The sequence below is a fragment of the Spinacia oleracea genome, chromosome 6 (genome assembly GCF_020520425.1).
Source record: "Spinacia oleracea cultivar Varoflay chromosome 6, BTI_SOV_V1, whole genome shotgun sequence".
Lineage (NCBI taxonomy): Eukaryota > Viridiplantae > Streptophyta > Magnoliopsida > Caryophyllales > Amaranthaceae > Spinacia > Spinacia oleracea.
In genome coordinates, this window is record NC_079492.1 from 141,193,508 (window position 1) to 141,217,959 (window position 24,452).

General features: G+C 35.8%; 2 protein-coding genes across 2 annotated transcripts; one reads left to right on the forward strand and one right to left on the reverse strand.

Moving 5' to 3' along the window:
- Positions 1–1,444: 1,444 nt before the first annotated feature.
- LOC110788301 (protein MODIFYING WALL LIGNIN-1) lies at positions 1,445–3,189 on the forward strand. The gene is made up of 3 exons (XM_021992926.2): positions 1,445–1,812; positions 1,904–2,115; positions 2,814–3,189. Exons 1-3 carry the CDS (start codon positions 1,705–1,707, stop codon positions 3,073–3,075), a joined length of 582 nt encoding a protein of 193 aa, XP_021848618.1. The 5' UTR covers positions 1,445–1,704; the 3' UTR covers positions 3,076–3,189.
- Positions 3,190–3,225: 36 nt separating this feature from the next.
- LOC110788347 (long-chain-alcohol oxidase FAO4A) lies at positions 3,226–8,918 on the reverse strand. Its single transcript, XM_021992983.2, has 3 exons — positions 8,559–8,918; positions 8,086–8,352; positions 3,226–5,248 (listed from the first exon to the last, which is right to left on the reverse strand). Exons 1-3 carry the CDS (start codon positions 8,820–8,822, stop codon positions 3,344–3,346), a joined length of 2,436 nt encoding a protein of 811 aa, XP_021848675.1. The 5' UTR covers positions 8,823–8,918; the 3' UTR covers positions 3,226–3,343.
- Positions 8,919–24,452: the final 15,534 nt, after the last annotated feature.

Consider the following 24,452-nt stretch of genomic DNA (forward strand, 5'->3'; position numbering starts at 1 on the left):
TCTTGTTAAAATATATGGTCCAAATATTAAATATAAGTGTTTTTTTTATTATAAATTTATTTTCCTTTTTTCTTATTTTCTTAAAATATCAATTAGACTGTATATACACTTTTAAAATTGTATATTTATTTTATTATATTTACGGTAATGTTACTAGATTGACATATTTGCCAATCAAGGAGGTTGTTTAGAGATTTCTCGTGTGACTATAGCGCACAATACTCTTCATTGCTTAGTTATTGACTACTTCGTGGAAAAAATAGGTTGTGTTTGGCAATTCGACGTCAACTTTGTACTCTGTAATTTTTAATTGTTTGTCTAAGCTCATTTGACTCGCTAGTATATAAGCAGTTTGGGTAAGTGACTAATGAAATAAATAATGATGAATAGGGCATTGAAATAATTAATAAGAGCTACTTTACATATATTCCTAAGAAACTCGTTAAAAGTACTAAATTTGACCAACTTTAGAATATAAGAGACATTTTCACTAAATATTACAAACTGCGACTCACACCAAAGAGCTCAAACCTCTATTTATCTCAGACATCTCCTAATCAAATATTGTCTTTCAATTATAGTCCTACAATTTGGAGATGAGAGAGAGTATGTTTTTTTTTTTATATATATACAAATGTAGGGGGGATTTTGACACAAGAGAATTACGTTTAAAAAAGAGTTCAAATTACCAATATTGGTATTAATGAGTCCTTTGAAACTAGTGAGTACTAACAAAAAAAGTTGATTTACAATGAGATCTTGGCCTACTAGTGGAGATTAAAAGATTACGTTCGATATATCTCGGGTTCGACTCCCCCTCCCCATATGTGATGCTTTTATGTTTCATTTACAAACACGCAAAAATAAAGTTAAACGAAAAGTGAATTGGTACCCATAAAAGCTAAATCTTACCAACAAAAAAAAATGTTGGTACTTAGTTGGGTGGAGTTTGATTATATTGTACATGTCAGAATGGATTGGAAAATTGGAATGCATCTCATTTCATTCCATTGGTAAGCTAGGCGTTTTAGCTATATAATATCATACCGATGGCTTCTAACTTTATTCCAAATCCTTAATATCACACCAACATAGACTTGTTTAAGGACATTTTTTAATATATTACTCCTAATATAGATTTAACAAGATTCATTAATTAGTTGAATCTACTAATTAAATTGGTTGCATAACTCATTTTTCCCCTTCTCTTGTCCCTTTCTTGGTTGCATAACTCGTTTTATCCCTTCTCTTGTCCTTTTCACTCACCCTCTCTCTTCATCGTTATTTAAAAATCAAGATTAGAATAAGTTGTTGTCAATGATGAGGGTTTCACAACCAATAAAGTAAACCAAAGTTCACATATTCCAAAACCCTTCTAAGACAACAAGCTAGATTGGGAATACATTTTTTTTATTAATTTCTTTTAATAATGTTTAATGCTTAATCTGTTACATACAATACATTCCAAGCAAACAAAATGAGAAACTAACTACTCTTGCTTCAAAGAAACCCCCTTCTTTCCAACCACCACATTCCCAAAACACCAACTTTGATCATATTATAACGTGCCGGATTTTTACATGGTTTACTAACAATGTGTTAAATACGTCCATATATGTTACCATTATCCTCTCTCCTCTTATCAATTTTGATCAATGCTCTGTTTCTTTTCAACCGCATCAGAAACAGAGCACATCCATTGATATGGAAAAAACACAGCTTTTCACATATACATTAACATTATGTACTGTACTATCTCTTGCTGTTCTTGCATTCGTCTTTTGCATCCTTGCCGAGTTCAAGAAGTCCAAGGTAGACGACGAAATCCACAACAAATCATCAAAATTTCCACTTCTTTTGGATTTTCAAATGAAACTGATTGTTCTGTTTGTATGATGAACAGGTAGAGGATGTGAAAGTAGATGGGAAATTGTGTGAATTGCCAGAAAATGAAGCGTTTTGGCTAGGAACTGCAGCTTTGATATGTTTTACTATTGCTCAAATCATAGGAAACTCCATTTTTTTTGTAGGATATTGGTCAGATTCAAAGGAAAGAAGATCATGTTGTCAATTTAAAAGGCCAACTGTTGCTATCATACTCTTAATAATTTCCTGGTAAGATACAAAAACTATCCATTAAATTTTGTTGGTTTAATACGGAGTACTATTGTAATGTATTCCTTCTACCTACGTCCCTAGAATTAACGAATTAAACACCTACATGACTATAATTTTTTTACCCATAAATCTTACAATTTTGTTAATAATTTTCTGGTAAGATATAAATACGTTACTGTCGATGAATCCACGATAATCAAATTGAAGTTTGTAGATAGTGTTTAAAGTTAATCCGTAACAATTAATATGAAACAGATGAATTACAGAGCAGTAAAATTCTTATTCGATTATAAGTCACGTGTATTGTACAACACTCTATCCATTTTTATATTTTACCCATTTTCCTTGTTTGAACTTTTTTATAAATAGTTTAGCTTGTAAAGCAAAAGCAAGTACAGTAAAAAAGTTAACTAAATCTCTTCTTCTTCTTCTTCAAAAGGAAAAAGTTTAATAATCTGCCTTCATTCTTTGTTGACTGAAAGTCTGTCATGGACTCATTGAGTCATTTCTGAGTAGATGTTGCCAAATTCTAGCTATCATGACATGACATAAACCAATTGCCATCCAATGAATTCGCGTTTTGGACGATCTTCATTAGAATATATTGTAACCGTCCTAGATGGTCTAATTAATTAACAACCAACCAATCTTTTTTAAGAATTTTCAAGTGTGATAAATTAATTTTCTTGTTACAGGATCAACTTTGGAATTTCAATAACATTAATAAGCACAGCAACAAGCATGAATAGAAGGCAATCTTATGGAAAAGGATGGCTAAATGGGGAATGTTATATAGTTAAAGATGGGATTTTTGTTGGTGCATCAATTTTAATTCTTGTTACCTTAGGATGCACTTTAGCTTCTGCAGTTGCTACATTAAGGAAACGATATCAAGTTTTAGCCGTTGAAAAGGGGAAAAACAATGGATTCCCAACCGATCAACGTGTAATTTTGTAATGAAAAAACTAAAATGTTGTAAGTTGTATATTTGTTTAATGTTTATACATAGTTAACTCTTAAGGCTGCATATATCATAACCGAAAGCCTTGTTGATCTGCGAGTTTGGTTTGATTTATTATTTTCCTTTAGTCATATATCACGCAGAACTGCAATAATTAATATACACTAATATTGACAATTTTCAATTACCAAAACAAAACAGTAACTATACATTGGTTTATATATACATCACACGCATACATAGTACGTTTTAAATTTTACATTTTCACCCTCTTTTTTTCCTTTTGAGATACTCAAGAACTGACTGAGTCGTACAATAAGAAATTGCTTGGACAGTGACCATAGGATTTACACCCAAAGCTGTAGGAAACACACTAGAATCAGCTAAATAAAGCCCCTCAACTTCCCAACTTTCTCCCCTTTGGTTAACCACCGATGTCCTTGGGTCAACCCCCATTTTACAACTCCCCATTTGATGGGCAGATGCAACTGGCATAGCAAGACCTTTTATAGCCTTTGAACTCTCTTTCTTTACAAACATCTCAAACTCATGACAACTAACTTTCTTCACGTTTATGCTTGCCCCATCACGGTGGTGGGTGCCGATCTCCTCCGCCCCCGCCGCCGCTAGTATCTTCAACATCTTCTCAACACCATTTTGTAGATTACCTTCGTCTATTGAGTGCATATTGTAAGTAATATCGAAAGGAGAAGTGGAAATGGTACCCGACCCAATATCACGGGCAAGGGCAAAGATATGGGCGGTTCGAGAAAATCTTGTCATTCTATGTTTCATACTTGACCCGGAAGTCCACGGCATTATGGCCGAGAATAACCCAGGATGTAACGATGGAGTTTGAATCACGGCACCATAACCCGACTCGTTAAACTCTGCTACCACCGTTGACATGGTTGTCATTATACCACCTTCGTAACTCTTTTTCTCCTTTTCCGGCCACACTTTCCCCTCACCCGTACCCGATAACAAAGATGATAATGGCTCCGTATCCGGGAAGTATCCCCATGCCATCACAACCGGGTGGAGGTGCAAATTCTTTCCTATGTTTGGGTTCTTCATTCCACTCTTTCTCAACAATGCTGGTGTGTTGAGTGCACCACACGCTACTATCGTTGTCTTTGCCTCAACTACACATACGTAACGACCACGACCACGACCACCATTATTGGTTTTATGCTCGAACATGACTCCTTTCGCAGTATCTCGATTTCGTCCTCTTTTTCTTTCATACAACACTTTCCCAACTTCACACCCTGTAAGTATAGCCCCATTCCTCGACCTTATCACATCTTTAAGCCATGTCTCACAAGTACCCTTCTTCCTCCCATCTTTACACCCAAGACCACACCAACCACAATAGTGATCAGCAGGGGCATTTCGGGGAATATCCACTAAAGAATACCCTAATTCCAAACAACCCTTCCTAAGCACTTCGTTATTAAACCCTTCATTGTTAATATCACTTTGTACCTCCATCTTTTCACAAACCACATCAAGAGCCTCCTTATATAAAGGACTTTCAAAAATCTCTAGTTCATGCACGTGAGCCCATTCTCGAATCACGTGTGGTGGGGTCCGTATTGAAGCGGACCAATTAATAGTTGATCCACCCCCAAGAGTTGATCCTGCTAATATACTCACCCCTAAATCCCTTGTTGCTAATATCCCTGCACCTTCGTACATCTGATCCAAAGTTGTACCTTCTAAAAGAGATAGATTTTCCCTAGCAAAATATTCTCCCTTTTCTAAAACCAAAACTTTGTAACCTTCCGAAGCTAAAGCCCCTGCAATTAGACCTCCACCACTACCCGAACCTACCACAACTGCATCACATTGGATAGTCATTACCGGATTTTGATAGCTTTTGTTTTTACGGTTGATTGACACGTGGAAGCCTGAGTTCTTCAGATATTCACTTAGGATATCTTGGGAGTTGTTTACGTTGATTACACCTTTGTAAAGTGGTCCAAGGAGATCTTCTTTGGTTTTCGGTTGGGCCTGATTTTGGGCTTTTGTATTATGATTGGGTTTGGGTGTGAGGTAACCCAATGGTCGATTTGGTTCGTTGTGCTTTTTTGATTTCATGAATTCCGGGTCTGGTCCACAATACCCGATTGCTTCCCAAGATGGGTTTTCTTCTTTCTCGTCCACCTGACATCATTCAACAATGATTTTAGTGACATACGCACACCAACTTGCATTTGGATTAAAAAAGTTGCATTTGAATAGTAGTATTTTTTAAAGAATTGAACATTACTTAAAGAAAATTAAGTTATTATTTTCCTTCGCTAGATATTTACTATACTAGGGTTTCAGGATTGTTACATACATTCAGTTACGTCGTATAAATTTTAAGGTATAAATCGTATATGCGCTAACATGCAAGATACCACCAATGTTATTACGTACGGAGTACTTGATCAAACTTTTATCATGCATTGTCAAACGAATTTCAGTGTAAGAAATGCACTCCGTGTTAAACAGTTATACCTTACTCCGTTATATATGTACTCCATTATATATGTAGTAATGGTTTAAGTTGTGTGTTTCAAAACACGCTAATGCTAATTAGAAATCGGATACAAAACAAAATATGGTAAACGTGCAAAAAAAGAGTAGACGGGGGCAGGAGCATTAAATCATTAATGCATATGATTACGGAGTACTATTGTACTTGTATAGTAGTATGCATCAATTTGCCAATTTGCCAAGTTGGTGTTTTAAAGATCTGTTGTAATAAACTTGGGTCCTTTGCTCTTTAATTTGATATTAATTGCAACCCATTTAAAAAAAATAAAATTGGCCAATACAGTTTGACATAATATTCAGTTGTCAACGGTAATGTGTATACTACAGGGTACTTAATTGAATCAACTTCAATAATTAGCTACTCCGTACAAGGTAGGGTAGTTTGATTTGCCACATCAAATTTGAAGTTATAAAATCTCTTCACTAACTGTTGGCTACCTGCTCAAAACTTTTAACCTTTTGCAATCAGCTCCTTTTTTTTACACCATTAAATCGAGTATCTCTTACTATTCATGCAACAAATGTGAAAACAAAATTAATTGATTGCATGCACTTAGTAAGTTGTAAAAAGAAAATAAATTCTCATTTGAGATTTTATTAGATATGTCTCAAAGTGAATTTTCAAAATATTATGAAGTATTTTTTTCTATAAATTTTTCAAGTACTCCGTATCCATATATATTAACAGTCAAAAATTTTAAATCCTGTAAATTACAAGTGAGCAAAGTGCTTCTAACTCTCTTTATATGATTTGTTTGACTCCTTTGTAATGTACCAGTATTAGGTTAGACTCCGTGCTATACGCATGAAAAGATCATATCTAATGTAACTATAAGAATTCATATATATATAGTCCTATATTAATTTCATTGACGAAGACTAGCTATTTGTTATATTAATTATCACTTTAACTCTCTAACATAAACATCAAAGAGACTGGTAGTTGGAAAAATTGTGAGAAAAAGTAGCTTTCACATTAAATTTCCAACTTTTTCTAATCTTATTAGAGATGCATATTGAACCAAGTATATGAAAGGAGGGGATGAAAATGATGTCACAACAAGAGAATTAGAGAGCACTGATCCATATATGTTAAAGTCAATATGTAACCGACTGAATGGTTAGTTTACTCACGAGAAGTTTCTGGTCCAATAAAATCAATCCTACGTTAATTCTTAAAAGAATTAAATAGTAATTAAATTCTTTCATTTTTAAGAAGGGGTTGATGAAATAAGTTGGATTTACAAGGACATGCATGATGTCAAGATGTGTATTGTAAGCAAAGGGCATTAACCTTAGAGCAAGATTCGCTAGTATAAGCTAAGACTTCCACGTTATTTTTTTTATTAATTTTTATTTATTTTCAATTAATCAGATTCTTGTTGAGACCCTTTCAAACTTACTTAATTTTTCCACTTCACCCCTCGTACTCATTAAAAACTCCTCAAACTTATGAAAATAATAAAATAAAAAAGAATAAATAATAATAATTAAGATTGAATGTACTGTTTAAACTTTAAACGTTTTAAGTATAGTCTTGGAATTTCAAGACTCTTGCTCAGACTTTTATCATACTCTTACACATAGATGGGAGGTCTTAAGTTAATACTCAATAAGACTATTGCTCAGACTACCGCTAATCTTGCTCTTAGTTTTTAGTAGGGGCGGAGTTAGGGGGGTTGGCGGGGGCCATGACCCCCCATGATATGTTCAAGTGTTAAATATGCACTATAAAACCACATATCTAGTATAGCTCAAGTGGTTATTTTCCTTACAAATTGGAGGTGCATAAGATAAAAGGTTCAATTCTTTGCTCCTCAATTTTATACTTAGTTTTTCTACTTTAATCCTATATTGTATTCCGTATTTGCATGGGAAGAGAAAAAACGTGACAAACAATTACGGGAGTACCAAATTCATCTACATTAAGTGGTATTTTTCTCAGAAGTTACAACAAAATCAAAAGCCATTTATTGTAATTCTATTTCAAATATTTAAGACTTCTATTATCGATCAACCTTTTATTTACCTTGTCAGATCAATTTTTTTTAAAAAAAATTTATGTCCCTTAGAATTACACGATGTAACTTATACCGTTCTATCAACATTTAAGATTTACTATTCCTTATGTTCCTAACTACTTGTAACATTTTGACTTTTGCACTATTCGTACGCCAATTTTGACCAAATTTTCAATAATATATAAAAATCAAATGTTGTTGAGTAATACGTAATATGTTGTTGGATTAGTCTTAAATGTACATTTTTCGAATATCAATTTTTTAAAGTTTTTACTAGTGTTTTGATTGACAAAAAGTCGATCAAACTATTACAAATATTTAGGAACAGAGGGAGTTGTATACTTTCTCGGTAGTTTTTGAATTTTTTTAATCGAAAAGTGAAGTATAATCCATTTTCACAAAAACTCTTAAAATGATAAAGAGAAAGATATTCCGTACCTGAGTAAAGAAGGCCAATAGAATAAGCAACTTGACACCGATAAAGCCCATCCGATATAGAAAGAACCAACTAGTACTCATTGAAAGAATAAATTGTTGGCGTTTATGGAGTGGCAATTCTGAAAACTTGAGGAAAAACGGGAAACCAGTTGACAAACTGTGTATTCCTCCAAACAAAAAGGTTCCTAACCTTGTTGACAACATAAACAACATTAATCGTATGAGGAACACATGATGCCGCATTCTGTGGCTCAACATCCTTCCCAACTGAAAAATTCATGGACAAAAATGTTAGCACCTCAAATATATATATCTCACTACCATTTTCATCACTATATATATAACAATGATGATAACATTACTTGGACTCGTGTACCCATGTCAGACATGGATACGTGAACAAGTGTCTGACTCGACGACTTTGTGGAAGAAAAAATCAAAAAAAAAAAAGGAAATAAATGATGCCTACATACATGGTCAGGAGTTTTAGCCATGGAGGCAGACGTTTTGTAAAATCGGATGACGGAGTCCTCCGTAGCCGACTCCGGTGGGTCGACGGCAGGTATGATGGTGTCACAAAGGGCAGTAAGGGAGTCCATCTCCCAAGAAGACAATTCATTTGTATAAGTTATCTTATTATCTCCCTCATTCAAAAGGCTTTGTGTATCAATACTTCCTAAATCTATCACCAAATGTTCTCCCTTTTGGTTTGTAATTTTATTGTGATCCGAACTCATTCTGTCCAAGTTTTTTTGGGTGTGGGTGGGAAGTTGCCTGTTGGTTACTTTCAGGTTTTCTCGTATATGTGTATATATAGTACTTGTAGTATAGTACGTATGCTACCATTCATGTGTGGTTCTCAATAAATACCTACGATGACAAACCTAACACAATTATTACTATCAACAAAGGCAAAAGGATTGAGCTTTGAGTCCTTCACAATTACGAGTATGATTAGTACTCCTGAAATTATTGTGCTTGTGTGGCATGGTTAGTCGTTGATTGCAAATTCTTGTAAAAGACGGTTTGACAGTTATTATCTAGTCAGATGAAGTACTGCGTACAAACTACTTCCTCTGTTTTTTTTAGTTGCAACACTTTATTTTTTGCTCTATTCACATGCATATCATCATCACCTATTAAGTAGATTTTTTATGACCACTTAAGAAAAAATATATTCACGTGGATTCTTGTCAGATTCAGTTTGATGTATATTTTCTGAATACCTTTTTTTATATATATATATTTGGTGCTTATCGATAATTAAAGATATTAATTACTCAAATTATGCAATAAAAAACGTGAAAAATAAAGTATTACGACTAAAAATAAACGGATGAAGTAATAGTTAAACATTATTTGCTGATTAGTGCTCGAAAAAATAATCTAAGTTTGCTTTACAAAGATTTTTATATGAAGTACTTATTTTACTGTGCAGTGCTTTTATTATTCCACATTTTATTTCACTTATCACTTCTCTTCGAAATAAGAGTTTATAGTAATTGAGTACAAAAAAAAACGGAGAGAGTAATAAGGGGGATGTGGCAAATAAACCCCATATAAGCTATCACAAATTCTTGTTTACAAGTGGTGTACAATAAATATTGTATACCGGAGTAAAAGTTACCTCAAAATGCTTAAAAGTTACCCTTAGGTAAAAGTTATGTACAGTATTTTTTAGTGATAAAAGTTTTCATTTATTTCTTCAAAATCACTAATAATGTATAAAATTAATGGGTGATGATAAAGGTCGCAAGTTGCGACAACATTTAGTTGTTGCAATCTTACGTGTCGGTGTTTAACTGGGACATATAAGCGCCACGTAGGCTATGAGTCATCATAATATTTTTACTATCAATGCAAATTTTTTACTATAAAATATGTAAATAAGGTAATCGATATATAGAAAGAAACAAATTAGAATATTAAGATTTTCCTACCTTTATTTTAAACATGTATAATAAGATACATAAGTTAAATATTTTAGATTCCAATTTAAATCATGACACATAAGCATGTCATATCATCATTGTGACACGGCTTAAAGGTCGCATGTTGCGACCTTTATCATTTTCAAAAATTAATTATTCAACCCTTTAAAAGGTTTATCTATCAACTTTTTTATAATATATAAAAGTTAATTAAAACTATGTTAAAGTTGCAAAAACTGGTTAAAAGTTATCTTGGTGTACAATAAATTTATTATACCCTTGTGTGCGAAAGACATTTTGATAAACTATTGATGTAGACTTATAGAGCAAGTAAAGTCTTAAAGTTACTATTTTTAGTATATGTGTTACGGAGTAGTTGACAAATCCACCAACCAGTTGCGCAACTAACCATAATTAATTTAGTGACCCAATCAAATATTGTATAAATACAATAGTCATTCTATCTGATACGGAGTATATAGATATGTTGTGACTGATCTTTTTCCAACAATGCTGATTGATTGTGATCTTAAGTTAACTGACTACAACTCATCAACCAATTGTTAGGAGTCAGCTGGGATATCAATGTTTGATTTTTGTCTAATTTGAAATTATTGTGTTATAGAATTTTTTTCATTTCAATGGAGAAGAATTGTTTTTGTTTATTTATTTATGAAAATGCTATAAAGCCACCGGCTTCCAGTCGAAATCAAAGTGTAATCGGACGCAATGAGTTACTCTGTACTTCGTATATCCTTTGGGCACGTTTGGATTGGGTGTAATGGATTATGAGGGTAATAAAAGTCAAACCATCATAATAAAAGGACAATGAAGGTGAATTGTGGTGGTTGCATTGAGGGTGGTGTGGTGGTATTGTGATGAGAAATTGTGGTAGTGGTGGTGTTGTGAGGAGAAGGGAGGAAGGGGGGAAGTAATTACCCCCAAATGAGGGTATTAATCACCCTAGTGGGATGGTGGATAACTATTCCCCCCATGATGAGGGTATTTGTTCCCCCTTCCCTTTTATTTTCTTCTTGCCAACACTAGCTTGTTCCTTTTGCCACCACTTCATCCCCTCATCATCACCTTCAATTACCTTAGTTTGACTTTTATTACCCCTTTAATACATTACCCTCAATCCAAGCATGCCCTTTTAGTAAGGTGAGTCAGAGCGTGTTCAGCGGTAGCACTTGAGGTAGGGCGTAGCGTTTTGTCCTAGTCAAGACGCTACTTGTAAAATTTGTAAATATTGGTCACGGTAGCGGTTGGTTAACTTTTGTCAAACGTTAAAATTAGTAGCGTTTAAGGTAGCAGATATCGTTTGACAAATTTATACTCCCTCTGTCCCAGATTAGTTGTTACACTTACCTTTGCACAAAGTTTTAGGTGATAAGTGGTTGTTTGGTTATCAATTGTTATTTTATTGAAAAACTAGATGTGATAGAAGTTAATAATGTATTTTTTTAATTGAATGAGAGAGGATGTGGGGACAAAAAATAATTTAGTGGGAAGAGAGAGACAATATAATAATTGTGAAGTCATTCCTAATTTAGAAGTGTAACAACTAATTTGGGACGGACGAAAAAGGAAAGTGTAACAACTAATCTGGGACAGAGGGAGTAGTAAAGTTTTATACGATATTCGAGCTTTAAATTTATTTTACAATATCAACCGCTACTTTTATTGAACACTCATATTAGTTACACGCTAATTTGACCGCTAACCGCTACCCGCTACTATTTACCGCTACCCGCTACTCAACCGCTAATTACCGCTAACTATTATCGCTGATTTTTTCGAACATAAACTATAAGCTGCTAGATTAGCCTCTCTAAAAACATGATAAAACGAGACGGTTTTCAGATAAGCTAATAAAGGCACGAAACTTCGGTAACAATCACATCTAGGTAAGACACTAAGAAGCATGATTTTGTTTACGGTTATTTCCACCATGCGCCCTTTGAGTTTTTCACGAATACTACGTAGTTAACAAAGTTTTTCACGAATAATTTGGTAAATGAAGGAAAATGGTCTCATGAACATATATGCATGTGTTAATGGGTTAATTAGGTATTGGATGGATAGAATAAGGGTTAATGAAAGAGAAAAGAAACATTATTTCGAGTTAATTAGGAGATAGACCGTTTAACTATAAGAGTATAAGGGTTTCTGGTACATTTTATGTAACAAAAACTCAAAATTTGATAGCAAATTGTGAATAAGTTGAAAACTCATACGTGGTAGGTATTTAGTGAACTTTATTTTTTCAACGATTAAGTAAGTTCGCTATCAACATTGAACTGTGTAACATGGCATTGTATGGCCGTCGATCTTCATTATGCATAAAATGGAATTGTATGGTCATCAATCTTCAACCCGACGACCGTGCATGTTACACTAATGGAGAAGAATTTTTGTTGTAGCTGTCGGTCTTGGTGATGTGCGTGATTGAATGTTTGGTATACATATGATCATCAGAAAATTAAATTAAAATAAATAATAAAAATTACTCATTCGGCCAGTTTTTTTTTTTTGGTGTTAGCACCCGGTTTACCCTTAGGGCTAATTCGGATTCGGGGCGAGTTCTGGGTGGTTAGTGTTAGTTTTACAGAGTTCCTCAAGAGGGGGGGTGAATTGATATTTTACGTATTTATAAATATTAAACTACAAGGAACAGAAATAGTAAAATATGCAAGCAAGATTTAGCGTGGAAAACTCTCTAGGCCCAATAGAGAGGAAAAAAACCACGGCCCCTTTGGGGACTTAAACACTTTCACTAATTAGGCAAAACAACTTAGTTTCTTTACAAACCTAATCTACTCGGGCCACAATCTGCCAATCGCCTCTGATTGCAGATGACTAGGAACAACCCTCTTTGTTCCTTCCCTTATGAAAACAGTCCCTCAACTGTTCCAACTCTCTGATCTCTCGTGAGATCTTCTCTCTTGCTCAAGTAAGCCTGACTCAGGCTTAACATACAATAACTCAACACTTTAATCAAACGTATAAGAATTAATTAACTACTTAACATACGATATAAGACCAAGTAACAAATACTGCTCTATATGGGAACAGGAACAGACTTCTTCAAAGATTAAGACTTTAAGGGTGATACCTGAAAGCTTCCGGTTGATGTAAATAAGTCTGATAAAAAGTTTCGCAAAGAACAAAGGTTGTATTTATACGAATCCAAGTGTTTAACCTAGATTCAAATCCAACCCAGTTTAGGACTCTTTTTAATAGATAGATTTTCGCAAATCTTACTTCAAACGCGTTTAGGTAAAATCAATCTTTTCGTATTTTGAGAGTTATATGTTAACTCAAATTCAAGAGTATAACTTCAAACAGTTTTGTAAAATCAGTTTAAAACATTTGACGTTTATCTTTTTGTAAAAGTAAAACTGATTTATTTCGTTTCACGATATAACTAGGACTCTTCAAGATACTCTGTTCCCATACTAAGCATGTACTAAATTACATTGGTCTTATACCTTTCGACCCTTATAGAATTTGCTTGACTTGATCCTTGATTTAATCTTGCCACGTACTTTGAACTTAATTACTTCATAGCTCCCTAGCTTGCTTCGGTTGTTGCATTTGTTCTTCTTTAAATATTAACCTGTTCCTGACATTCTCCAAAACGAACTATTAGTAGAAGGTAAGCTTGTCATCATCAAAACCAGGAATCAACAATTTCCCCCTTTTTGATGATGACAACCTTACAACTTGATAGGAGTAAATAACTTAAGGAATGAGATATGTAACCTGACAATCCAGAGTCAAAAACTTAACCAGGAACAGATGAGTCGCGTAGGTGGTAAACCCAAGTATAAAAACAAATATAATGGAACACAAGTTGTCCTCTCAATATCTTCCCCCTTTGGAATTATCAAAAAGGGAGTAGGGAAAAACACCGAGCCAAAGGAAAAGAAGAAGAAGGAGGATATGGGAATCATATTACCCTAGCAAGCAGATAGTCATCATGCAGCTCAAGTCGGTCAACGAGTTTGACCGCACCCCTGCAAGCAGAACAAGATAAACGCAACATATAGCACAACACAAGCAAAAATTCTACAAGTCAGAGTGGGGCAACTATCAGAACGTAGGAAAAGCGCACTAATGAGCATTAGTCATAAACTTGGCGCATCCAAAAACCAAACCAAAAAAAAAAAAAAAAAAAAATTGTTTAAAGAGCCAGCAAAACAAAATAAAATGTTTGATGGACAGCAGATTATATGGGGTAGGATAAGCAAAGATTTTGTAGCAGGGTCAGGTTTGGGGAGATCCAGGAGCAGCATCCTCAGCATGTGTCACCTCCTCGACGATCATGTCAGCAAAACGTTCTGTCATGTCATTGAAGAACTCTGCCTGATCCTGCTGCATCTTGTGAATGAGCTCCTGCAAAGAAGTAACAGCTGACAACAGAACCACATTGTCCAGCTGCAGTTGATCCACTTTAGCCATCAAGAGCTGCACTGAACCGTCTGGTGAGGGAGCAGCAGATTGGGTTTCACCATCTTTGTCTGAATCTGAATCCTCGACCCTGTAGACCGGAGGAATTCCTTTGGAAGAGCTGGCTAGACGGCTACTGCGACGGATAGGCTGATAAGATGATGTGGTTGGAATGTTCTTGGGAGAGGAGGTGGCTTTGATTGGACTTGTCTCCTTTGGACATAGGTCAACAGGAACACCCTCTGTCTGACCCTCTGTCTCCTGGCAAGGAAATGGTGCCTCCTCTTCCGCATCTGACAGTTCATCTCCCTCATCAAGCTCTTCTTCTACACCTTCTAAATCATCCTCCTCCTGTTGGGCTGTGTCTCCAACCAACAGCTTCCCAACGCAGACAACCCCATCAACAACACTCAGACTTACACCATGTAGACAGGCTTTGTTTAGAATGTGGGCTGGAGTATGTGGTTCAGATGTATATTTTGTGAGATCAACCCCCACTTTGCGCATGATAAAGGTCAAGAGGGAGCCGTATCCAATCATGTTGTTTTGAGAAATGTTGTGGGTTAGGTGAGCAATGAAGACCATGGGAAAGTTGATTTGGCGTTGAGACTCAAGAAGAAAGATGTAAATGAGGTCTAAACGACTGGCTAGGGCTCGTTTATCGTGACGCGGAACAAGTCCTCGACGTACCACATTGAATAAGACTTTCTGAAAGGGAGTGAGAAGAGATTGATTTAGGGCTTTTGGGTGTTTGCCCTGTCCCCCAAAATAAGAGTAGACGTCTTCCATGGTAGCACCCCCCAATTCAATTGGACCTTTCCCCTTATGGTAAACCTCCTCACCCAGCACAGGAACCTTGAACCAATTCCCCAATTTTTCAGCATCAAAACTAAATGACTTCCCATTTACCTCCGACTGACAAACCCCCCCTTTGTTTGAAAAATTTGAACAGAATTCTCCCATAGCCTCAGGGTACATGCAAGATTTTGAGCACACCTCAAACAGATATGTCCACCCCTGTGACTCAATAGATTCTAGTAACTCAACAAAACCAACTTCACGACACCAGCCAAAATCAATACTCAACCCAGGGAGCATGCGATCGGGGGGAAAATAATGAAATTTTGAGGATTCAAGTTTTACCTTTTTCTCCATTGGAAGGTGTGGTTCCCCCTGAGTTGGTGCAGCTACCTCTTTATGTAGAACGAGTTTCCTTTTTGTGGTCAGCTTGGCGGTGGACTTGGCGGCCGATGGTTTTGGCGTGGGTTGCTTTGGAGCCATGGATTATGGGTATACTGTTTGGAGAGGGATAATTGTGATTATCGGTTCCGAAGGAGAGGAAGCGTTTTTAGGGTTTGGGAATTGAAGTTTGTAGAGAGTCATGATTATTTATAGGAGAGGTGGGTGGCGAGTGGATAATGAGAGAGAGAGAGGGTTTTTGAATTTTAAATTCTGGGGTTTGGCGAATGATCGGCGAAGTTTATAGGGAGAATGATTTGGGAGCTGAAAGGTTTTGTTGGGAATTGATTTGTGGGAAGCGTGTTTGAGTGAACAAAAATGAATAGTAATGCATGCACCGTGTTCGTAAGATTCACCGAATCAAATTAATTGCTTTCCATTCATTTTTAGTATTCCCACTTAGACCTCGAATTGAATGCAAGTATTGGGAAAAAGTGCGATTACCTTAATAATGTGCAGACGTGGCTGTGGTAATGCACAGCTGGTTTTTGCAATCCGAACCTGGTTGTTAGTCCATTCAGAAAATATGGTGCAAACAAAAAAAATAATTAAAAACATTTTTTTTTTTTTTTTTTTTTTTTTGATATTTTCCAGTGAGGTTAGAAAATTGTTAAGGACAACCGGTATTATTGTATTCGTATCATACCGAGTTCTAACCTGAGCTTGTCGTGTCTGTCCCTGTTAAGTGGTTTGGTCAAGATGTCAGCTACTTGATCTTCTGTGGGACAGAATTCAAGTTTGACTAGTTCCTTTTCCACATAATCTTTCAAAAAGTGATGTCGAATGTGAATGTGTTTGACCCTTGAGTGGTGCACTGGGTCTTTTGATATGCAAATTGCACTTGTGTTGTTGCATAGGATAGGAACACACTTTAATTTCATACCAAAATCTCTAAGTTGTTGTTTGATCCATAGCATTTGGGAACAGCATGAAGCCGCAGCTACATATTCAGCTTCTGTTGTGGATAATGCCACTGTGTTTTGTTTCTTTGAAGCCCAGGAGACTGCACATGCTCCTAGGAATTGAACCATTCCTGATGTGCTCTTTCTGTTTACTAGGTCACCTGCATAGTCAGCATCTGTATATCCTTTGAGATCAAAGTGATCATAGTTAGGGTACCATAGGCACAAATCGTCTGTTCCTTTTAGATATCTTAGAATTCTTTTGACAGCTGTAAGGTGAGATTCTTTTGGATTTGATTGGAAGCGGGCACAGACACCTACACTGAATGCAATGTCTGGTCTGCTTGCTGTAAGATAAAGTAGGGAGCCTATCATACCTCTGTATCTTGTTTGGTCTACACTCTTACCTTCTTGATCCTCATCCAGTCTCGTGGTTGTTCCCATTGGAGTGTGGTTGCTCTTAGCGGACTCCATTCCATATTTCTTGATGAGATCTTTTATGTATTTCTGTTGATGTATCATGATCCCTTGTTCCGTTTGCTTGATTTGGAGACCTAGGAAGAAGTTGAGTTCTCCCATCATGCTCATTTGAAATTCTTGCTGCATTAGGTCAGAGAATTCCTTGCATAGATCTTCGTTAGTTGCTCCAAATATAATATCATCAACATAGATTTGAACAATTAGTATGTCTGTATTTCTTGACTTAAGGAACAGAGTTCTATCAACCTTACCTCGATTGAACTTATTGTCTAGCAAAAAGTGTGAGAGACGTTCATACCAGGCTCTTGGTGCTTGTTTCAGTCCATACAGTGCCTTATCTAGTTTGTAGACATGTGCGGGGTATTCTGGATCTTCAAAGCCTGGAGGTTGTTCCACATAGACTTCTTCCTTGAGATTTCCGTTTAGGAAGGCACATTTTACATCCATTTGATAGAGTTTGAATCCCATATATGATGCAAATGCTATTAGTATGCGTATTGCCTCCATTCTGGCAACTGGAGCAAAAGTTTCTTCAAAGTCTATTCCCTCTTGTTGGTTGTATCCCTTGACAACTAGTCTGGCCTTGTTCCTGGTAATCGTAGCATGCTCATCTTATTTATTTCGAAATACCCACTTCAGACCTATTACTCGATTGTTCAATGGTATAGGCTCAAGATGCCATACTTTATTTCTTTCGAATTCATTAAGCTCCTCCTGCATAGCAATGATCCAATCAGAATCAGTTAGTGCTTCTTTGTAATTTTTAGGTTCAATCATGGATAAATAAGCATAGAAAGCACATAAGTTTTTGAGTTGGGATCTGGTCGTGGTTCCAAGTCCAAGATCACTGATTATTTGGTCAAGGGGATGTGAGCTTTGATGTTTCCAAGGTCTGGGTTGGAAAGGTGTGTTTGTTTCCAGAACCGACTGTTCAACTTGCTCATTTGTTTCTGCTTGATCTTCGGCCTGTGCTGGTTCCTCTTCAACTATGTTATTTTCAGAAGTTTCTTCGACTTGGGTTTGTTCTTCTGTTTGGGAACTTTTCCTTATCTCTTCGTCTTCTGTTTCTCTAGTGAGTCCTAGTTCGAAGTTTCCATCAGAAGTTGTACCTGCAACATAATTTTGGGAGTCAGTTTCATCAAATATAATATGTATACTTTCTTCCATGCACATGGTCCTTTTGTTGAATACTCTATATGCTTTGCTGTTTGAGGCATATCCTAGGAATATTGCTTCATCACTTCGTGCATCAAATTTTCCCAGTTGATCCTTTCCATTGTTGTGAACGAAACACTTGCAACCAAAGATTCTAAGATGGGTTATAGAGGGTTTTCTTCCTTTGTACAGTTCATATGGAATTTTGTTTTTGATAGCTCTAATTAGCACTCGATTGAGTACATAGCATGCCGTATTTAGAGCTTCGGCCCAGAAACTTTTTGGAAGTCCACTAGCAATCAACATAGTCCTTGTCATGTCTTCAAGAGTTCGGTTCTTTCTTTCTACAACACCGTTTTGTTGAGGTGTTCTGGGAGCAGAGAAGTTGTGATCTATTCCTGAATCTTTACATAGATCATCAAATCTTTTATTTTGAAATTCTGTACCATGATCTGATCTGATGTGGACCAGCTTATGATTGCTTTGTCGTTGAACCTTTGTGGCGAAAGACAAAAATTCTTCAAACGTCTCTTCCTTGTTGGATAAGAAGATCACCCATGTGTATCTTGAGAAGTCGTCTACAATTACGAGTACGTACTTCTTTCCGCTTCTGCTTTGTGTCCTCATTGGTCCACACAGATCCATGTGGATCAGCTCCAGTGGTCTTGTTGTGCTGATTACCCCTTTTGATTTAAAGGACGTTCTTACTTGCTTTCCTTTGATACAAGCATCACAGACTGATTGTTTTGCAAACTTTGTATTTGGGAGACCTGTGACTAAATTTTTCAATTTTAATTTGTTCATTAGAGAAAAGCTAGCATGACCAAATCTTTTGTGCCATAACAAAGGATCATCTTCAATAACACTGAGACAGGTTAGATTGGAGTGAGGGACCGTGTTGAGGTTAACCACATATGTGTTCCCTTTCCTCTGTCCCTCTAGGATCACTGTCTCTGTGTTACTATTGATGATTAGACATTTATTTGAGAAGAATTTTGCATAATTGCCTTTGTCACAGAATTGAGAAATACTTAATAAGCTGTGACCTAGTCCCTCAACCAAAAACACATTATCGATGGAATGAGACTTTGACTTACCAACCTTACCAATGCCAATGATGTTACCTTTCTTATTGTCGCCAAAAGTCACAGTTCCACCTTCGTAGGTCGTGAGTGAGAGAAATCTATTTCTGTCTCCAGTCATGTGCTTGGAACAACCACTGTCTAGGTACCATGTGTTGTTCCCCCTCACTTCGACCTGCATGAAGTTTTTAGTTAGAGTTTTTAGGAACCCAGCATAGCTTGGGTTCCTTACTTGGAATCAAATCACTTTTCTTTACCCATTTAGTTTTGGTGAATTCGATGTTCTTTTCCAAGTACCTTTGGTTTTTAGGACAAGAAACTCTATAGTGACCGATTTGACCACAGAAGGTGCATACTATGTCACTGTATAAATCTACTCTGGTTTTTCTAGGATGATGCTTTTTGTGGTTAAAACCTAAACCTTCTGTGCGTTTGGTTCTAGCTTCTTCTATCCACTTTGGTGTTCCCTCTATTTTGTGTCTGGTCCTTTTAGTCAATTCACTTTCTAGATGGGTCTTTTCTTGGTGAATTTTCACTAGTTCTAACTGAGCTTTTTCTAGTTCTTCTTTATAGAGTTTCTTGGTTTTGGCTATTTTTAGGTCAATCATATCTTGTTTTAGCCAGGAGTTTTCATTGCGTAAGGCTTCACACATTTCTTTTATATGAAGGTTTTGATCAAAGAGTTTAAAGAAACGATTGTCAATATCTAAGTTTGAGTTTCTGGTCCATTCCAACTCCTCTGTGAGTTTATTGACAATGTCTTGGTGTTTTCTGTCTGAGTCTAGTTTTTCTTTTAGGAGATCCTCATAGTCACTAGTGAGACAAGAAAGTAAGTCAAACAGTTCTACTTTAGACATGGATTCAAGCCTACTTTTAATATGAACAAGACTTGCCTGGAATTTATCAGATTCTGAGTCGGATTCTTCATCTTCATGTTCAGCTACAAGACACAGGTGAGCAATTTCTTCGTTGGGTTGTTCTTGTTCCTCATCAGAAGAAGTATCTCCCCATGCAGCAATCATGGCTTTCCTTACCTCAGTTTTGGAAAAGGAGTTTCTGTTGTCTTTGAATCTATCTTTTGTTGTTTCCTTTCCCTTTCCTCGTTCTTGATCCCATAGAGGACATTCCCTAATGCGATGTTCCAAGTTTCCACACTTATGGCATCCGGTGTCAGTTTTAGGGAATTTTCTATTTGGTTTGCTTCTGTGTTCCACATCTTTGTAGTTCCTAAACATTCTTCTGAACCTCCTAGCAAACAGAGCTGTCTCTTCATCTTCTTCAGAGTCTTCATCATTTTCGATTTTTAGAGCAAGAGCTCTATTTTTGGTGTTCTCTGAAGGTCGCGCGTTTAATTGAAGTTCATGAGTTAGGAGAGATCCAGCCAGTTGTTCCAGGTTAAACTTTGTGAAGTCTTTAGTTTCCTGGAGGGCTGTGACTTTAGCCATCCAGGGATCTTGTGGTAGACTTCTTAGAACCTTCCTGACTTGTTCCTCAGGAGTTATGATTTTGCCAAGAGAGTTTAGTTCATTGATAATGTTTGTGAAGCGAGTAATCATGTCTTGAATCGTTTCAGATGTCTTCATGGTGAACAGCTCGTATTGGTGCATTAAGAGATCAATCTTCGATCTTTTAACTTCGTTTGTTCCTTCATGAGTAACCTGGAGCAGATCCCAAATCTGCTTTGCGTTCTTGCAGCCCATAACTCTGTTGTGTTCATTTGGACCTAGTCCACAATGAAGGATTTTGACGGCCATGGCATTGAGTTCAAGCTTTTCATAGTCGGCTTTGTCAAATTCATCAACAGGTTTGGGAACAGTTTCTCCAAGGGAGTTCAGCTTAGTGACTTGGAAGTCTCCAACTTCAATCACTCTCCATACTTGATAGTTTTCAGCCTTAATGAAAATCTCCATCCTGTTTCTCCAGTAGGAATAGTATTTGCCGCTAAACATTGGAGGTCGTTGTGTTGAGTATCCCTCTTCTAGTTTCTCCGTAGTGTTCATAGCTTCAGAATCGTTTTTCCCGTCAGCGTTACCTGCAGTTTAAAGGGTTCTGGCTCTGATACCAATTGTTAGTTTTACAGAGTTCCTCAAGAGGGGGGGTGAATTGATATTTTACGTATTTATAAATATTAAACTACAAGGAACAGAAATAGTAAAATATGCAAGCAAGATTTAGCGTGGAAAACTCTCTAGGCCCAATAGAGAGGAAAAAAAACCACGGCCCCTTTGGGGACTTAAACACTTTCACTAATTAGGCAAAACAACTTAGTTTCTTTACAAACCTAATCTACTCGGGCCACAATCTGCCAATCGCCTCTGATTGCAGATGACTAGGAACAACCCTCTTTGTTCCTTCCCTTATGAAAACAGTCCCTCAACTGTTCCAACTCTCTGATCTCTCGTGAGATCTTCTCTCTTGCTCAAGTAAGCCTGACTCAGGCTTAACATACAATAACTCAACACTTTAATCAAACGTATAAGAATTAATTAACTACTTAACATACGATATAAGACCAAGTAACAAATACTGCTCTATATGGGAACAGGAACAGACTTCTTCAAAGATTAAGACTTTAAGGGTGATACCTGAAAGCTTCCGGTTGATGTAAATAAGTCTGATAAAAAGTTTCGCAAAGAACAAAGGTTGTATTTATACGAATCCAAGTGTTTAACCTAGATTCAAATCCAATCCAGTTTAGGACTCTTTTTAATAGATAGATTTTCGCAAATCTTACTTCAAACGCGTTTAGGTAAAATCAATCTTTTCGTATTTTGAGAGTTATATGTTAACTCAAATTCAAGAGTATAACTTCAAACAGTTTTGTAAAATCAGTTTAAAACATTTGACGTTTATCTTTTTGTAAAAGTAAAACTGATTTATTTCGTTTCACGATATAACTAGGACTCTTCAAGATACTCTGTTCCCATACTAAGCATGTACTAAATTACATTGGTCTTATACCTTTCGACCCTTATAGAATTTGCTTGACTTGATCCTTGATTTAATCTTGCCACGTACTTTGAACTTAATTACTTCATAGCTCCCTAGCTTGCTTCGGTTGTTGCATTTGTTCTTCTTTAAATATTAACCTGTTCCTGACATTCTCCAAAACGAACTATTAGTAGAAGGTAAGCTTGTCATCATCAAAACCAGGAATCAACAGTTAGGTTCCAGTCCCCTCCCAATTGTTGTTGCGGGGGATCGAACACGGGTTCTCCCTACCAAGTTCAGCCCAAATCACCACTGAACCAACAAGTAATTGGTTCATTCGGCCAGTTGTAATGTGCGCGAGTAGATGGTTTGCTATAACGTACGGTCCAAATTCCAAACACCGAATATGGGTCCTTGAAAAGAAAAGGTTAAAGACTATTGAATATTTGTGAAAGGTGGTTGTAAGTTGAGATTACATCTACGTGCCGCAAACAAATTTGAAATACATATCGTTGAAGATCGATATATTTTACCGTCTTTGAAGATGATCTGTATTTTTTGAACTTTTATCCTTTTTATCCTATACTACGAACTATATACTACGGAGTACGGAGTATATATGTTGGCTAATATATAGTCCATTTTTGATATCATCGTGACAAATATTACTCAAAAGCTTGATTTTATCATTAACCAATGTAAATATTTATACTGCATCATATAAAGAAGTTAACTCATACAGTCATACATTAATTGTACTTCAAGTTTGTACGCTAATCCTAATATGCAATACTATCCTTTGCATATTAGGATCCTAATATTACTCTAACTCTATATTGTACCACATTGTTTTTTTGTTGAGCCATTTTTTCGCTCTTGATACGATTTAAATGTATCACAATATCATATGGACCAGGGTATGATCTTACTATATAAATACCATTTTTTCATTTTTTTTATACAATTGTCTTTGTGTTTGTACCATTTTTTCATTTTTGATACCATTGACTCATTTTTTTGGTATCATTTATATGCATTTATCACAATACCATAATCCATACTCCGTACAATGGCTATGTTTTTATTACTTAATGATATCCTTAAAACAGTAAAAATAACCATAAAAATATTATTAAATAAAGAGTAAGGACATAAGGTTCAATATATTTACAAAATTTTCTTGTTATATTTTTACTTATCTATAATAGTTATAGACTTATAGTTCCTCTGTTTCTATTAGATGACACCATATGATTTTTGACACTGTTTATATAAGCTCATTTGACTTATTTTTGTTATTTATATTTAACAAAAAACATAGTCATGTAGGGTCTTATTAGATTCATCTTAATGAATATAAGTATATTTTAACTATCAACTTTTTATAATTTCTTCTTGTCCATAATTATAGATATTAATGTTTGAAATTGTACATTGACAAATGTGCTTAAAATACTACTCCCTCCGTCTCTTTTTGTTTTTTACATTTGAAGTTTTTCACGCGATTTAACGACTATTTAATGTGCATTAAGATTCCTCTATTTTTTATTTAAACAAGAAAAATTACGTTTATTTATAATGTTTTCACACTTATCAAAAATATGACATTGGGAAAATGAGAAATATTTAATGTCCAATGAATTTAATTGGTTGAAATAATATTTGGGCACAAATTTTGATAGAATATTAACGCATTATGTGACAATATAAAAGGAAATGTAAAGAACAAAATAAAACACCCAAAATGGAATACGTAAAAAACAAAAAGAGACGGAGGGAGTATATGATGCAGGATACTCAGATCACTGCCATTGATCTTCCATTTGAAGATCGGATAGGGTAGAATATATCGAATAAGAAGAAGAAGAGAAGTACAGAAGAAGAAGAAGACAGAATTAGGAGAAGTTTAGGGAGAGAATGAGAATGAGATTGTAATATTATTCATTAAGTGTTGTAATGATCCAAAACATACATTTATACTATTGCTAGCTTGAGAATGAAGCAGTTGTTACAACTGAATTCAGTTACAGAATTTGGCGCCATTTGTAACTGATTCTCAATAGAAAGTCAAAGAGTTGACTTTCCCTTATTAGCTCAAAACAGTAAACTTCCCTTAACATTCCTCCCCCCTTAAAAACCTTGACCTCAAGGTGAAGGAACAGTAAAGTTAGGATATTTGGACTGAAATGAGGCAG

Bases quoted from the DNA above. Each gene is read 5' to 3' on its own strand.
- LOC110788301 (XM_021992926.2), top strand. From the start codon at position 1,705: ATGGAAAAAACACAGCTTTTCACATATACATTAACATTATGTACTGTA. The intron at 1,813-1,903 runs GTAGACGACGAA...TATGATGAACAG, and splicing joins CCGAGTTCAAGAAGTCCAAG to GTAGAGGATGTGAAAGTAGA. The intron at 2,116-2,813 runs GTAAGATACAAA...TTCTTGTTACAG, and splicing joins ATACTCTTAATAATTTCCTG to GATCAACTTTGGAATTTCAA.
- LOC110788347 (XM_021992983.2), bottom strand. From the start codon at position 8,822: ATGAGTTCGGATCACAATAAAATTACAAACCAAAAGGGAGAACATTTG. The intron at 8,353-8,558 runs GTATGTAGGCAT...TGAATTTTTCAG, and splicing joins TGGCTAAAACTCCTGACCAT to TTGGGAAGGATGTTGAGCCA. The intron at 5,249-8,085 runs GTACGGAATATC...GAATGATGTCAG, and splicing joins TATTGGCCTTCTTTACTCAG to GTGGACGAGAAAGAAGAAAA.